The sequence below is a fragment of the Cherax quadricarinatus genome, chromosome 8 (assembly GCF_038502225.1).
Source record: "Cherax quadricarinatus isolate ZL_2023a chromosome 8, ASM3850222v1, whole genome shotgun sequence".
Classification (NCBI taxonomy): Eukaryota; Metazoa; Arthropoda; class Malacostraca; order Decapoda; family Parastacidae; genus Cherax; species Cherax quadricarinatus.
Genome location: NC_091299.1, coordinates 10,772,751 through 10,790,835, shown reverse-complemented (window position 1 = coordinate 10,790,835; position 18,085 = coordinate 10,772,751). Strand labels below are relative to the sequence as shown.

General features: G+C 42.5%; 1 protein-coding gene across 5 annotated transcripts in view; it reads left to right on the top strand.

The window, feature by feature from the left end:
* Indy (I'm not dead yet) overlaps positions 1–18,085 on the top strand; it is a 114,191-nt gene that overhangs the window by 88,998 nt on the left and 7,108 nt on the right. For all 5 annotated transcript variants that reach the window (XM_070082858.1, XM_070082856.1, XM_070082860.1 and 2 more), the window contains 4 exons: positions 4,535–4,744; positions 7,429–7,523; positions 7,750–8,033; positions 11,364–11,501. In XM_070082858.1, coding sequence (XP_069938959.1) covers positions 4,535–4,744; positions 7,429–7,523; positions 7,750–8,033; positions 11,364–11,501 — 727 coding nt within the window. The remainder of the gene's footprint in view (positions 1–4,534; positions 4,745–7,428; positions 7,524–7,749; positions 8,034–11,363; positions 11,502–18,085) is intronic.

Here is an 18,085-nt window from a genome sequence, read left to right as displayed (position 1 = left end):
TATTTGGGAGTACTCAAATGGTGTTTTGAGGTTATTCAAAGGTGTTTTTGAAGGTGTTCAAATGATGTGCAAGAGTACTTATGAAGGCGTTCTGGGAGTATTCAGAGGTGATTTGGGGGTATTCGAGTGATGTTTTTGATGGTGTTTTTTGGTGATGTTCAAAGTAAAGTGTTTGAGTTAATTTTTGTGATAATGTTGTGAAGTCTGGAGACTGAGGGAGGAGTTTGGGGGGATGAGTTGTAATTTAATGAAATGTGTAAGTGCAGATAAATTGGAGCTGTCAAATCTTATTTGGGAGTATTCAAAATGATATTTTGGAAGTGTTTCAGTGTTGTTTGGAAATGTTCAAAGGTATTTTTGTGAGTATTCATATGATTTATGAGAGTGTTTTGAAGGTTTTCAAAGTGAGGTGTGTGTGTGCGTATTAACTTCGTAATATGTAAAATTGTGACTAGTGAATTTATCGAAAAGTGGTTATAAGTGTTGTGGTGACTTTCTGATGAAATAGTTAAAAGGAGAAAAATTGGGGGTTATGAGTGAAAATTGTGAGGTGTTGGTTGGAGTGTGAGGGTTCGGGAGGGTGGGGAGGAGGAGAGAGAGAAGGTTACTTCGTGGGGAGTGACCTGAGATGAAATAGTTAAAACGAGAAAAATGTGTAGACTTGTGTTGTATTTTGTAAAGAAATTGTGGATTGTTGTGGGTATTAACGAAAAAAAATGTGAAATTATTTGGATTATCCTGGGTTGAGAGTGAAAAATGTGTAGGGGGAAGTCGACAAGATTCAGCCTGTGTGTGTGGGGGTCATCGCGTGACGTCACTGACATAGGGGGAAGTCGACAAGAGTCAGCCTGTATGTGTGAGGTCATCACGTGACGTCACTGACAGCCGAGTAAACACAGATGTGGTGATGTCACACTTGTTTAGACCTGTAGTAAGAGAAAGTACCATGCCCCATAGGAGGAGTTCATTTGAATGCTTACCCCCAGAGGGGAGAATCCAAAAACTCGATCCGAGGAGATGGAGTCTTGGTATTATCGAGAAAAAAAACTTGATCCGAGGAGAGCACAAGAAATTCGAACCCCCATAGGGGGGAATCCAAAAACTTGATCCAAGGAGATGGAGGCTTTGTATTATCGAGAAAACCTTAATCCAAGGAGATGGAGACTTTGATTTCGAGAAAAATTTGATCCGAGGAATTGGAGTCTTTGTATTATCGAGAAAACCTTGATTCAAGGAAGTAGAGTCTTTGTATTATCAAGAGAAAAAAAATTGGGATGCAAGTGGGAGTTCATTTGAATGCTTATACCCAGAGGGGGAATCCAAAAAACTTGATCCGAGTAGATGGAGGAGAAATACTTGGACATAGAGGGTAGAAGTGGATGGTGGGGGAAATCTTTGTATTATTGATATCGAGAAAACTTGATCCGAGGAATTGGAGTCTTTGTATTATCGAGAAAAAAAAATTCGAAAAAATTTGGGGTGGGGGTGAAAATGGGGGAGAGGGGGAACCTCAAAATCTTGATTCGAGGAGAGCACAAGAAAATTAAAAAAAATTTGAAAAAAATCGGAAAAAAATTCGGGGAGCGGGGGCGATCCGGACGACGCTGCAGAAGGCGCAGCAGAAGGCGCGGGCGGGCGCGACGGACGGGCGTGAGGGGCACGGACGGGCGTGAGGGCGCGGCGGGTGGGTCAGCGCGAGGGCAGGGGCGGGTGGGGGGCATGAGGGCAGGGGCGGGTGGGGGGCATGAGGGCGGGGGCGGGTGGGGGGCGCGGGGGCACGGGGGCGTGGGGGCGCGGGTGGGGTCGTGGGTGGGGGGTTGAGGGTGAGGTGGTCTCGAGGGGCGAGGTGGTCTCGAGGGCGAGGTGGTCTCGAGGGCGAGGTGAAGGTCATTAGCATATAGGTGTGAAAAGGAGCCACCCAGGAAAAGGAGCCACTCAGCCGCAGCCCTTTTCAGGAGGAAGCCACTCTGCCGCAGAGACCACTCAGGAAAAGGAAGCCACTCTGCCGCATGAGGCACTGAGCCGCCTTCATCACTACTCATATATATATATATATATATATATATATATATATATATATATATATATATATATATATATATATATATATATATTGAGCTTCAGAAGTTATTTGAACTCTTATAAAACATAATTTATTGTTTTATATTGCTGCGTGAACATCAATACAACAATAAATTTGTGAATAAGTGTTGCCATGTAACAGTTTCCGTTGCATGGTCGATACATTTGCAACTTATAATATATTTACTGATGCTATGTTTCACTCACCAGGAGCTTTATCATGGACAATATAAACAGCAGCAGTAACTAGTCATATCATACGAATATGTGTAATTTGAAGATATGTCACCCGAGTCTTTATTCTTAAATGATTGTAAGTCATTTACACATGCTGTTCTAGTCATGTTTTGGTTATGAAGAGCGCTGCTTCACCTTCATGTATTACTGCAGTTCAGGGAACGGGCAGCCTATCATGAGTTATTATTCCACAGGGAATAAGAAGGAAATGACTGGTGACAACTTGAAGGAAGTAGTGGACACGATTGCACTTACTTCATTGAATATATTTCGGTCTTTGAACTTTGTATTTGAAGTGATGAAGATCCAGGGACGGAAACATTTTAAATGAAGGTGTACAAAGTGAATGCATTCGTGTCCACTCCCTTCAGGTTATTAATACACTTATTAATGCTAATGTACGTTTTAATTGACTTAGCTAACGATAACCAAACCTAACTTAACCTAACCTAGCCTAGCCTAGCCTAGAGTAGCCTAACCTAACCTAACCTAATCTAACATAGCATAACCTAACCTAACCTAACCTAGCCTAGGCTAACCTAACCTAACCTAATCTAACATAGCGTAACCTAACCTAGCCTAGCCTAGCCTAGCCTAGCCTAACCTAACCTAACCTAATCTAATGTATTTCTTTGTACTTCTTTGTATCATGTTCAAATTATTAAATAAATAAAAGTAGCCATCCCCAAAAACTGTTGGAGGGTTTTCCTGTCCTGAGGCATTGGAAAATTTAAAACAGCTTGGACCTTTAATTGGTCGGGGGCTACTAGTCCCTTCCCTATTTTGAAACCGAATTATTTAATCTGGGCTTTACCAAAGTCACATTTTTGTAAATTTACAGTGAAATTGCCCCTCAAGGAAGGTTCCTTGATGTTGGTGAGGGGCTCTTGATTTAGGGAATTGGATCTGTGCTCCAGTTCCCCGAATTAAGCCTGAATGCCTTCCACATCCCCCCCCCAGGCGCTGTATAATCCTCCGGGTTTAGCGCTTCCCCTTTGATTATAATAATAATACAGTGAAATTGTATTTCTGCAATGCTTTCAGTAGTTGCTCCAACCATTCTAACCTAACCTAACCTAACCTAACATAGCCTAGCCTAGCCTAACCTAACCTAACCTAGCCTAACCTAACCTAACCTAACCTAACCTAACCTAACCTAACCTAACCTAGCCTAACCTAACCTATCCTAACCTAACCTAACTTAACCTAACCTAATTTAGCCTAAGTTAACCTAACCTAGCCTAACCTAACCTAGCCTAATCTACCTAGCCTAACCTAACCTAACCTAATCTAGCCTAACTAACCTAACTAACCTAACCTAACCTAACCTAGCCTAACCTAACCTAACCTAACCTAACCTAATCTAGCCTAACCTAACCTAACCTAACCTAACCTAACCTAGGCTAACCTAGCCTAACCTACCTAACCTAACCAAACCTAACCTAACCTAACCTACCTAATCTAGCCTAACCTAACCTAACCTAACATAACCTAACCTAACCTAACCTAACCTTACCTAACCTAGCCTAACCTACCTAACCTAACCAAACCTAACCTAACCTAACCTACCTAACCTAACCTAATCTAGCCTAACCTAACCTAACCTAGGCTAACCTAGCCTAACCTACCTAACCTTACCAAACCTAACCTAACCTACCTAGCCTAACCTAATCTAACCTAATCTAACCTAACCTAGGCTAACCTAGCCTAACCTAACCAAACCTAACCTAACTTAGCCTAACCTAACCTAACCTAGGCTAACCTAGCCTAACCTAACGTAACCTAGCCTAACCTACCTAGCCTAACCTAACCTAACCTAATCTAACTAACCTAACCTAACCTAACCTAGCCTAACCTACCTAGCCTAACCAAACCTAACCTAACCTAACCTAACCTAATCTAGCCTAACCTAACCTAACCTAGCCTAACCTAACCTAACCTAACCTAGCCTAACCTAACCTAACCTAACTAACCTAATCTAACCTAACCTAACCTAACCTAGTCTAACCTAACCTAACCTAACCTAACCTAACCTAGTCTAACCTAACCTAACCTAGCCTAAATAGCATATGTATAGTGACTAGCTTAAGCATTTAAAGTAAAAAAGTTAACAGCCTGATATATTAATATCTTAATGGAACACAAATTCCGTGTTCACAGAGTGACATTCTTAATTATCTTTAATTCATAATCAAAACAATATTTTTTTTTCCAGCGGCCAGAGAAAACTGATTCGGAATCCATCTGCAGAGCGAGAGAAAGCTGTGAAGCAACTGATATTGTCCAAATACCAAGAACTGGGCTGGATCACCTTTCAAGAAATTGTGGTGTTGACACTTTTCATTATACTTGTGTTGTTGTGGCTCTTCCGAGCACCTGAGTTCATTCCTGGTTGGTCCAAGTTGTTTGAGGACAAGTTTGGGGTGTAAGTTAATAACAGTCTCTTCTGTGTTTCATATATTTTTTTAAATACTGTTATAGTAGTATTACAGGATTAAATTTGGTAAGTGACATACGGTGTGGTACATTCTGTTTTGTTTCGTCAAAGTTGTGTTCGTGTGGTTGTTTATCCGGTTATTAGCCTAGCACACAGGCGCTTAACCTGATTGACCACGCGATGTATATAACATCTGCGACTAAATATTGAGATGTTTACACACACACACACACACACACACACAATGGACAGAGACAGGATGTTCCAGAGATGGGACACAGAAACAAGGGGTCACAATTGGAAGCTGAAGACTCAGATGAGTCAAAGGGATGTTAGGAAATATTTCTTCAGCCACAGAGTTGTTAGGAAGTGACATAGTCTGGCAAGCACGAACCATACATAGTTTTAAGACGGGGTATGATAAAGCTCATGGAGCAGGGAGAGGGAAGACCCAGTAGCGGTCAGTGAAGAGGCGGGGCCAGGAGCTGAGTATCGACCCCTGCAACCACAATTAGGTGAGTACACACACACACATACACGCGCGCACACGCAGCAAGGGACTGCATATTAGGAACACTTCTGACTGGGGTCCCAGGGTGGTAATTGGAGTGATGTATAACCCACCACAGAAAAGCAGGAGGCCAAGACAAGAATATGATGAGAATAACAGAGAGATGGTTGACACACTGGCTGTAGTGGCCAGAAGGGCCCATGTGGGCAGGGCAGGTTGTGGGTGACTTCAAAGAAAACTGATTGGGAAAAGCTGGAGCCACACGGGGGCCCAGAAACGTGAAGGGTTAAGATGATGGAGGTAGTACTAGAAAACCTCATGCATCAATACATTAACGACACTACCAGAGAGTGAGGAGAGGACGATCCAGCAAGACTAGACCTAGTATTCACATTCAGTAGTTCAGATATTGAGGACATCACATATGAAAGGCCCCTCTGAGCTAGTGATCACGTGGTCCTGAGCTTCGAATACACAGTAGAGTTACAATTGGAGAGGAAAGCAGGAAGGGCTGGACTAATGAAGCCAGACTACAAAAGAGGTGACTATACAGGCATGAGGCACTTTTTACATGAAGTGCAGTAGGAAAGAGAATTGGCAGGAAAATCAGTAAATGAGATGATGGAATATGTGGCAACAATATGCAAAGAAGCAGAGGAGAGGTTTATGCCCACGGGCAACAGAAATAATGAGGTCACGACGAGCCCTTGGCTCACCCAAAGGTGTAGAGAGGCCAAAACCAAGTGCGCTAGGAAGTGGAAGAAGTACAGACACACACACACACACACACACACACACACACACACACACACACACACACACACACACACACACACACACACACACACACACACACAAACACAAACAAACACACATACACACGTGATGAGGTATCACAGTGGGCTCCTGTGACGAGCGGGGTCCCACAGGGGTCAGTCCTAGGACCAGTGCTATTTTTTATATACATATGTGAATAACTTATCGGAAGGGATACACTCTGAAGTGTCCCTGTTCGCAGATGATGTGAAGCTAATGAGAAGGATTAAATCGGATGAGGATCAGGCAGGACTACAAAGAGACCTGAATAGGCTGGATACGTGGTCCAGCACCTGGTTTCTCGATTTCAACCTTGCCAAATGCAAAGTCATGAAGATTGGGGAAGGGCAAAGAAGACTGCAGACAGAGTATATGCTAGGTGGACAAAGGCTGCAAACCTCACTCAAGGAGAAAGATCTTGGGGTGACCATAACACCGAGCACGTCTCTGGAAGCACACATTACCCAGATAACTGCTGCAGCATCTGGGCGCCTGGCAAACCTGAAAATAGCGTTCCGATACCTTAGTAAGGAATCATTCAAGACACTGTACACTGTGTACGTCAGGCCCATACTGGAGTATGCAGCATCAGTTTGGAACCCACACCTGGTCAAGCACGTCAAGAAATTAGAGAAAGTACCAAGGTTTGCAACAAAGCTAGTTCCGGAGCTCAGGGGAATGTCCTACGAAGAAAGGTTGAGGGAAATCGGACTGACGACACTGGAGGACAGGAGGGTCGTGGGAGACATGATAACAACATACAAAATACTGCGTGGAATAGACAAGGTGGACAGAGACAGGATGTTCCAGAGAGGGAACACAGAAACAAGGGGTTACAATTGGAAGCTGAAGACTCAGACGAGTCACAGGGATGTTAGGAAGCACTTCTTCAGTCACAGAGTCGTCAGGAAGCGGAATAGCTTAGCAAGTGATGTAGTGGAGGCAGGAACCATACATAGCTTTAAGACGAGGTATGACAAAGCTCAGGAAGCAGAGAGAGAGGACCTAGTAGCGATCAGTGAAGAGGCGGGGCTAGGAGCTGAGTCTCGACCCCTGCAACCACAATTAGGTGAGTATACACACACACACACACACAAACAGGCCTAGTGTCTAATCGACATGTGCCTTGGACAAAACTGTAACTAATTAACTAACATACACACATTCTTGTATAGTATAACTTCGCAGAAATGGACGAAATGCGAACATTTTAATTCATCTGTGGTGAGAATTGGAACTCGCAGTACTGTGTTTGAATTGTGAGCTGGCTGAGGTAAAATGCTTATTCTTGTGTGTGTTAACCACAATGTACTGTATTATATGATTAAGTGGCGTATTATTGCAGGGATGTGGGTGCTGCAACACCAGTAATGTTAATAGTGTTTCTGTTGTTTGCCCTGCCAGCCAAACTTGACTTCTGGTGTTTCAGGAAACCTGGTGGTATGTACTGCAGATTTTAGTTCGACGACTTTATATACATTATCATCTTACTGCCTCTAATATAAGTACAGTTTAAGGAATTCTGAACTTTTATGTCATTTCTGAAAGACGAATTTCATTCATATACAATGAAGTCTTTTTGAAAGTTTTGGTGAAGGGCTTCTAATAATTCTCATATTTAACTTTTTGTATATTTCTATATTTTGCATACACTATACCTCCACAGATCCTGAGCCAGAGCGTGTGAACAATAATTCTTGCCTGTCATGGAAGGTTGTTCAGGAGAAGATCCCCTGGGGTGTAGTCCTGCTGTTGGGTGGTGGCTTTGCTATGGCGGAAGGAGCTAAGAAGTCGGGTCTTTCAGAATGGTTGGGAGAGTCACTCAGATATCTAAAAAATTTTGATGGAGTTTACATTGTTATGATCGTTACGTTCTCGACAGCCATGCTGACAGAAGTGGCCTCAAACAGCGCTACAGCTTCTATATTACTTCCAGTGTTGAATGAATTGGTAAGTGAAAAAAAATATACACTACAGTCTGCAGTAATTTGACACGAGGCTTTAGTTATTTTTTTTTTTTTTGTTAGTAATAATCTTTGGACGACTATAATTGTTTTTCTGCTGCTCACTGTAGTCCTAATATGATTTGCCTTTAGAGCAGTCTTCAGGGTTAACTTTATTTACTAATTTCTCCTTAAATATCAAACAAAAATGAAATTTCTTCAAAATTTGTTGTGACTTCGAATAATATTGCTTCTAAAATAAGATGTACATTAATTATTTTCAAATTACCAGCCATTGGTGCATGGGTGTAGCTCAGGTTGATAGGACATTATTGCAATTGTTCTTTCAATGTAATTTACACAAGATTATTATTTTTATATTTATGTGTGGTATGTTCGTTAAGTGATATCAGGTTTGATTCGGGGAAGTGGAGGACAGAACCAATTTTCTGATCAAGAGCCCTTCACCAGCATCAAGGCTTAAAGCAGTGGTCCTCAACCTTCCTACACAAGTGGGCCACATTTAATCGTCAAATGTGTGATGAGGGCTGCGCCTTGAAACACAAGCCGAAGTAACGTAGCAACTAACGTAATCCACGTTTTAATAACAATAATAATTATTATTCTCATTAAGTGAAAGAACGAATCAAAATCAGCTCACCACTTCTAAAAAACACTGATATACAAGGCTGCGGAACCCTAGCAATAACAATGACATCAAATTCAGTGCTTGTTACCTGCAGTCTTAAAATATGGTGCAAATATTTATCAATAAGTCTTAACCAAATCCATGACTTGAACACATTTAACACGTGCGACATGTGCTACTAGAATAAACCTGCACTGACCAGAAGTGAAAGGTGGTTCTTAGAGGTGGTGATAAGGTTTTGGTGGTGATAAGGTTGAGGACCCTTGGCTTAGACGGTCTATACACTGGTTCTCAACTGGTGGTCCATCGTGACCTTTTGGGTGGGCTACATAACGTTCACTATATTTAGCAATAAACTGAAGATTGGTGCACATAGTCTTAAATTTATCGAAAATAAAGTGTGGATCAGCGATATACGCATTGACCAGCGTGAAAGAGGGTGGTCTGATAATGAATGAATTTGCCCATGTTATCTGCAGCGACAGTCAAACTGCGGAAGCGATATCATGTGAACCTTGCATGTTGAGGCAGTTGGTTTGTGAGGTCGTGTGTGTGTGGGTGTGCGCACATTATAGCGTGAGCCATTCCTGCTCGATTCATGCCAGCTGCCGTGCGGCTGCACACAATTCTGTTGTTCAGTGCAGTAGACACTGAACTTCTGAGCTGATTAATTGCGTCTTTCGTCCTGCACTGTTTTACAAGTGTGGTGGAAACTGAGTTAGTTTTCTACTATAAAATGTTTCTCTTTTGTAAGACTCTTGACACCACCACAAGGGCTCAGAATGTGTTAGAAATTATTAACAATTTCTTTGAAGTAAATGGTCTGGATTGGGTAGATTTGGTGAATGTTACCACTGATGGTGCACCTGCGATGCTAGACTCAAGTATCACAGGTGCACCTAACATTGAAAAGCGTTGGTGAAACAGCGTGCTCCATTTGTAACCGGAGTTTACTGTTTCGTTCACAGAGAGACACTGGCATCAAAAACATTACCGGATCACCTGAACACCATTTTCAAATGATTGGTGAAGGTGGTTAATTACATCAAATCGTCAGCAGTGAACACCAGACTGTTCAGAAAATTATGCCAGGACATGGGTTCCGACTTTGAAGTGTTGCTGTTCTACACTTCTGTACGGTGGTTGTCAGCAGGGAATGTAGTCAACAGAAATTTTGAACTGAAAGAAAAATTGATTCTATTTATCCAGTTTCAAGGGAAAGAAGGTTTTACAAATATGCTAGTTCTGTCAGAATTAGAACTAGCATACCTTGTCGCTATTTTTGGTATCTTGAACAAACTGAATCATCAGCTGCAACGGAAAGGAGCAAATCTGTTCTCTCGTCAAGGCTTTTCTCGAGAAATTAGAACTCTGGATCGGAAGAGTCGAAAGTAAAAATTTAGTTCAATTTCCATGTGTGGATGCCATGCTAGGGGAAAAGTAAGCTATTTAGGTGCATATTCTCGAGCATTTACAGAAGCTGCGGGATGAAGTTCAGCGATACTTTCCAGAGGTGGACATAACAAGGGATGGGTTTTCTTTCATCAGGAATCCATTCGTAACAGATGTTCATGGCGTTCCAGAGGCTATACAGGAGGAGTTCTTGGACCTGAAAAATGATTTGGCAGCTATAGATGGAAAAATTTTGGGCCAGTACGATTATTACCCAAATCTGTCAACACATGCAGTCAGATTTCTTTTCCCATTTGCATCAGCTTATATGTGTGAGAGTGGAATTTCATGTTTGTTGCACATTAAGTCCAAGCCGAGGAATCGGCATGCAGTAGAAAGCGATATTCGTTGTGCATTATCAAGTACCACTCCTAACATTGAAAAGCTTGTCATTGAGATAAGAATCCAAAAATCTGGTTGCAAGGAAAAGTGAAATAATTATATTTCAAAGAAAAATGTTGGTTGTATACTTCATAATTTCGAAATTATGTTCGCTGGAAAGAAAATTCACAGCAAAATATTAGATGTGTATTCATTTATTTCCAGGAAATTATGTTTGTATGAAATATATTTCAGACCAAAATGTTAGATATCTATTATAAGAAGAGATTTCGTTCGGATTTTTAACCTCGGAGGGTTAGCCACCCAGGATAACCCAAGAAAGTCAGTGCGTCATCGAGGACTGTCTAACTTATTTCCATTGGGGTCCTTAATCTTGTCCCCCAGGATGCGACCCACACCAGTCGACTAACACCCAGGTACCTATTTGCTGCTAGGTGAACAGGACAACAGGTGTAAGGAAACGTGTCGAAATGTTTCCACCCACCGGGAATCGAACCTGGGCCCTCCGTGTGTGAAGCGGGAGCTTTAGCCACCAGGCGAATTTCTGTTTATAAGAAATATATTCCAAATCTCTTCTTTGCCTTAATATCATTACTCAAAAAATGAAATGGTCCACGATATTTTTTATAATTGAGTTGGTGGTTCATGGGCCGAAACGAGTTGAGAGCCACTGTTCTATAGACTACAGTCTGCTCACTCGTTGTCTCTTTTACAATTAGTATTGATGTGAAGGGAAGACAGAAGTGGCTTGATTAAGCTCTCTATGAGAACTTTATCAAACTAAACCCCAAACAGTGAAACGTTGCCCCAGGAGAAGCTTGTGCTGTGTTGTGTATTTTCTTCAATTTTGTCAGTATTCCATAATTTGGGTCCTAATGCAAACGTTGTTTACAGGCGATAAACATCCAGGTGAACCCCATCTATCTGATGCTGCCAGCCACAGTATGTTGTTCCTATGCTTTCATGCTGCCTGTTGCAACACCTCCTAATGCCATAGTGTTTGGCGCTGCAAATATGCGGACAACTCAGATGGTAAGTTCAGCCTCTTAACTTAGACGGTAATTACGGTTACTTGGATGGTAAGTACAGTCGTTAATTTAGATGGTAAGTACAGTCGTTAATTTATATGGTAAGTACAGTCGTTAATTTAGATGGTAAATACAGTTACTTAGATGGTAAGTACAATCGCTTTTCTTATCATAAGCTATTCTATTTGCAGAATATTACGCCATGTATATTTATTTTTCAGTGCATGATATTGAAATGCATATATCATAATTTTTTTTAACTAAAAGTTATTGATAAATTAGACACATGTGCAACTCTTGGGTATCTTTATTGAGGAAACGTTTCGCCACACAGTGGCTTCATCAGTCCATACAAAGGAGAATCTTGAAGAACAGGAGGAGAATGAGGTAATCAGTCCCTCAACCTTGAGTCGATGTGGTCAGTCCATCAATCTTGAATAGAATACGGCATACGTGCTGAGAAGGAGCTTATAAACCGTTGGCAGGAGAGGTGTAGCAGTCATAGGTCGTGTAACATTTGTTCAATGTTGAAGTAGGTCGTGCCCAAGAATTAGGCAAGCGAAGAATTCCCAAGTATTAAGATCCCAAGAAGTTGCAGTGTCTGACAGGTTTGTAGATGAATGGTTCAGAGAACCGACATGTTGATAAATTAGACACATGTGCAACTCTTGGGTATCTTTATTGAGGAAACGTTTTGCCACACAGTGGCTTCATCAGTCCATACAAAGGAGAATCTTGAAGAACAGGAGGAGAATGAGGTAATCAGTCCCTCAACCTTGAGTCGATGTGGTCAGTCCATCAATCTTGAATAGAATACGGCATACGTGCTGAGAAGGAGCTTATAAACCGTTGGCAGGAGAGGTGTAGCAGTCATAGGTCGTGTAACATTTGTTCAATGTTGAAGTAGGTCGTGCCCAAGAATTAGGCAAGCGAAGAATTCCCAAGTATTAAGATCCCAAGAAGTTGCAGTGTCTGACAGGTTTGTAGATGAATGGTTCAGAGAACCGACATGTTGATAAATTAGACACATGTGCAACTCTTGGGTATCTTTATTGAGGAAACGTTTCGCCACACAGTGGCTTCATCAGTCCATACAAAGGAGAATCTTGAAGAACAGGAGGAGAATGAGGTAATCAGTCCCTCAACCTTGAGTCGATGTGGTCAGTCCATCAATCTTGAATAGAATACGGCATACGTGCTGAGGAGCTTATAAACCGTTGGCAGGAGAGGTGTAGCAGTCATAGGTCGTGTAACATTTGTTCAATGTTGAAGTAGGTCGTGCCCAAGAATTAGGCAAGCGAAGAATTCCCAAGTATTAAGATCCCAAGAAGTTGCAGTGTCTGACAGGTTTGTAGATGAATGGTTCAGAGAACCGACATGTTGATAAATTAGACACATGTGCAACTCTTGGGTATCTTTATTGAGGAAACGTTTCGCCACACAGTGGCTTCATCAGTCCATACAAAGGAGAATCTTGAAGAACAGGAGGAGAATGAGGTAATCAGTCCCTCAACCTTGAGTCGATGTGGTCAGTCCATCAATCTTGAATAGAATACGGCATACGTGCTGAGAAGGAGCTTATAAACCGTTTGGCAGGAGAGGTGTAGCAGTCATAGGTCGTGTAACATTTTGTGATGAATGGTTTGAAAAACCGACAAGTTGAAGATTGAGACACTTATGCAGCATATGGGAATCTTTATTCAGGAAACGTTTCGCCACACAGTGGCTTCATCAGTCCAATACAAAGAGGAAGGCGTAAGGAGAGGAGGAGAATGAGGTAATCAGTCCCTCAACCTGGAGTCGATGTGTTCAGTCCATCAATCTTGTAGAATGTACAGCATAGGGTCGTAGACGTGACTTATATACTGTAATGAGGTGACGTGAAGCAGGTGGTGGCGGGGTCATAGTGGTAACATCCACTAGTCGAAGTAGGTCTTCGTCCAAAGGTTGAACAAGTGTTGAAGAATTCTTTGTAACAAGATCCCATGATGCTGCAGTGTCTGACAGTTGTGATGAATGGTTTGAAAAACCGACAAGTTGAAGATTGAGACACTTATGCAGCATATGGGAATCTTTATTCAGGAAACGTTTCGCCACACAGTGGCTTCATCAGTCCAATACAAAGAGGAAGGCGTAAGGAGAGGAGGAGAATGAGGTAATCAGTCCCTCAACCTGGAGTCGATGTGTTCAGTCCATCAATCTTGTAGAATGTACAGCATAGGGTCGTAGACGTGACTTATATACTGTAATGAGGTGACGTGAAGCAGGTGGTGGCGGGGTCATAGTGGTACCATCCACTAGTCGAAGTAGGTCTTCGTCCAAAGGTTGAACAAGTGTTGAAAAATTCTTTGTAACAAGATCCCATGATGCTGCAGTGTCTGACAGTTGTGATGAATGGTTTGAAAAACCGACAAGATGAAGATTGAGACACTTATGCAGCATATGGGAATCTTTATTCAGGAAACGTTTCGCCACACAGTGGCTTCATCAGTCCAATACAAAGAGGAAGGCGTAAGGAGAGGAGGAGAATGAGGTAATCAGTCCCTCAACCTGGAGTCGATGTGTTCAGTCCATCAATCTTGTAGAATGTACAGCATAGGGTCGTAGACGTGACTTATATACTGTAATGAGGTGACGTGAAGCAGGTGGTGGCGGGGTCATAGTGGTAACATCCACTAGTCGAAGTAGGTCTTCGTCCAAAGGTTGAACAAGTGTTGAAGAATTCTTTGTAACAAGATCCCATGATGCTGCAGTGTCTGACAGTTGTGATGAATGGTTTGAAAAACCGACAAGTTGAAGATTGAGACACTTATGCAGCATATGGGAATCTTTATTCAGGAAACGTTTCGCCACACAGTGGCTTCATCAGTCCAATACAAAGAGGAAGGCGTAAGGAGAGGAGGAGAATGAGGTAATCAGTCCCTCAACCTGGAGTCGATGTGTTCAGTCCATCAATCTTGTAGAATGTACAGCATAGGGTCGTAGACGTGACTTATATACTGTAATGAGGTGACGTGAAGCAGGTGGTGGCGGGGTCATAGTGGTAACATCCACTAGTCGAAGTAGGTCTTCGTCCAAAGGTTCCTCTTTGTATTGGACTGATGAAGCCACTGTGTGGCGAAACGTTTCCTGAATAAAGATTCCCATATGCTGCATAAGTGTCTCAATCTTCAACTTGTCGGTTTTTCAAACCATTCATCACAACTGTCAGACACTGCAGCATCATGGGATCTTGTTACAAAGAATTCTTCAACACTTGTTCAACCTTTGGACGAAGACCTACTTCGACTAGTGGATGTTACCACTATGACCCCGCCACCACCTGCTTCACGTCACCTCATTACAGTATATAAGTCACGTCTACGACCCTATGCTGTACATTCTACAAGATTGATGGACTGAACACATCGACTCCAGGTTGAGGGACTGATTACCTCATTCTCCTCCTCTCCTTACGCCTTCCTCTTTGTATTGGACTGATGAAGCCACTGTGTGGCGAAACGTTTCCTGAATAAAGATTCCCATATGCTGCATAAGTGTCTCAATCTTCAACTTGTCGGTTTTTCAAACCATTCATCACAACTGTCAGACACTGCAGCATCATGGGATCTTGTTACAAAGAATTCTTCAACACTTGTTCAACCTTTGGACGAAGACCTACTTCGACTAGTGGATGTTACCACTATGACCCCGCCACCACCTGCTTCACGTCACCTCATTACAGTATATAAGTCACGTCTACGACCCTATGCTGTACATTCTACAAGATTGATGGACTGAACACATCGACTCCAGGTTGAGGGACTGATTACCTCATTCTCCTCCTCTCCTTACGCCTTCCTCTTTGTATTGGACTGATGAAGCCACTGTGTGGCGAAACGTTTCCTGAATAAAGATTCCCATATGCTGCATAAGTGTCTCAATCTTCAACTTGTCGGTTTTTCAAACCATTCATCACAACTGTCAGACACTGCAGCATCATGGGATCTTGTTACAAAGAATTCTTCAACACTTGTTCAACCTTTGGACGAAGACCTACTTCGACTAGTGGATGTTACCACTATGACCCCGCCACCACCTGCTTCACGTCACCTCATTACAGTATATAAGTCACGTCTACGACCCTATGCTGTACATTCTACAAGATTGATGGACTGAACACATCGACTCCAGGTTGAGGGACTGATTACCTCATTCTCCTCCTCTCCTTACGCCTTCCTCTTTGTATTGGACTGATGAAGCCACTGTGTGGCGAAACGTTTCCTGAATAAAGATTCCCATATGCTGCATAAGTGTCTCAATCTTCAACTTGTCGGTTTTTCAAACCATTCATCACAACTGTCAGACACTGCAGCATCATGGGATCTTGTTACAAAGAATTCTTCAACACTTGTTCAACCTTTGGACGAAGACCTACTTCGACTAGTGGATGTTACCACTATGACCCCGCCACCACCTGCTTCACGTCACCTCATTACAGTATATAAGTCACGTCTACGACCCTATGCTGTACATTCTACAAGATTGATGGACTGAACACATCGACTCCAGGTTGAGGGACTGATTACCTCATTCTCCTCCTCTCCTTACGCCTTCCTCTTTGTATTGGACTGATGAAGCCACTGTGTGGCGAAACGTTTCCTGAATAAAGATTCCCATATGCTGCATAAGTGTCTCAATCTTCAACGTGTAACATTTGTTCAATGTTGAAGTAGGTCGTGCCCAAGAATTAGGCAAGCGAAGAATTCCCAAGTATTAAGATCCCAAGAAGTTGCAGTGTCTGACAGGTTTGTAGATGAATGGTTCAGAGAACTGACATGTTGATAAATTAGACACATGTGCAACTCTTGGGTATCTTTATTGAGGAAACGTTTCGCCACACAGTGGCTTCATCAGTCCATACAAAGGAGAATCTTGAAGAACAGGAGGAGAATGAGGTAATCAGTCCCTCAACCTTGAGTCGATGTGGTCAGTCCATCAATCTTGAATAGAATACGGCATACGTGCTGAGAAGGAGCTTATAAACCGTTGGCAGGAGAGGTGTAGCAGTCATAGGTCGTGTAACATTTGTTCAATGTTGAAGTAGGTCGTGCCCAAGAATTAGGCAAGCGAAGAATTCCCAAGTATTAAGATCCCAAGAAGTTGCAGTGTCTGACAGGTTTGTAGATGAATGGTTCAGAGAACCGACATGTTGATAAATTAGACACATGTGCAACTCTTGGGTATCTTTATTGAGGAAACGTTTCGCCACACAGTGGCTTCATCAGTCCATACAAAGGAGAATCTTGAAGAACAGGAGGAGAATGAGGTAATCAGTCCCTCAACCTTGAGTCGATGTGGTCAGTCCATCAATCTTGAATAGAATACGGCATACGTGCTGAGAAGGAGCTTATAAACCGTTGGCAGGAGAGGTGTAGCAGTCATAGGTCGTGTAACATTTGTTCAATGTTGAAGTAGGTCGTGCCCAAGAATTAGGCAAGCGAAGAATTCCCAAGTATTAAGATCCCAAGAAGTTGCAGTGTCTGACAGGTTTGTAGATGAATGGTTCAGAGAACCGACATGTTGATAAATTAGACACATGTGCAACTCTTGGGTATCTTTATTGAGGAAACGTTTCGCCACACAGTGGCTTCATCAGTCCATACAAAGGAGAATCTTGAAGAACAGGAGGAGAATGAGGTAATCAGTCCCTCAACCTTGAGTCGATGTGGTCAGTCCATCAATCTTGAATAGAATACGGCATACGTGCTGAGAAGGAGCTTATAAACCGTTGGCAGGAGAGGTGTAGCAGTCATAGGTCGTGTAACATTTGTTCAATGTTGAAGTAGGTCGTGCCCAAGAATTAGGCAAGCGAAGAATTCCCAAGTATTAAGATCCCAAGAAGTTGCAGTGTCTGACAGGTTTGTAGATGAATGGTTCAGAGAACCGACATGTTGATAAATTAGACACATGTGCAACTCTTGGGTATCTTTATTGAGGAAACGTTTCGCCACACAGTGGCTTCATCAGTCCATACAAAGGAGAATCTTGAAGAACAGGAGGAGAATGAGGTAATCAGTCCCTCAACCTTGAGTCGATGTGGTCAGTCCATCAATCTTGAATAGAATACGGCATACGTGCTGAGAAGGAGCTTATAAACCGTTGGCAGGAGAGGTGTAGCAGTCATAGGTCGTGTAACATTTGTTCAATGTTGAAGTAGGTCGTGCCCAAGAATTAGGCAAGCGAAGAATTCCCAAGTATTAAGATCCCAAGAAGTTGCAGTGTCTGACAGGTTTGTAGATGAATGGTTCAGAGAACCGACATGTTGATAAATTAGACACATGTGCAACTCTTGGGTATCTTTATTGAGGAAACGTTTCACCACACAGTGGCTTCATCAGTCCATACAAAGGAGAATCTTGAAGAACAGGAGGAGAATGAGGTAATCAGTCCCTCAACCTTGAGTCGATGTGGTCAGTCCATCAATCTTGAATAGAATACGGCATACGTGCTGAGAAGGAGCTTATAAACCGTTGGCAGGAGAGGTGTAGCAGTCATAGGTCGTGTAACATTTGTTCAATGACCACATCGACTCAAGGTTGAGGGACT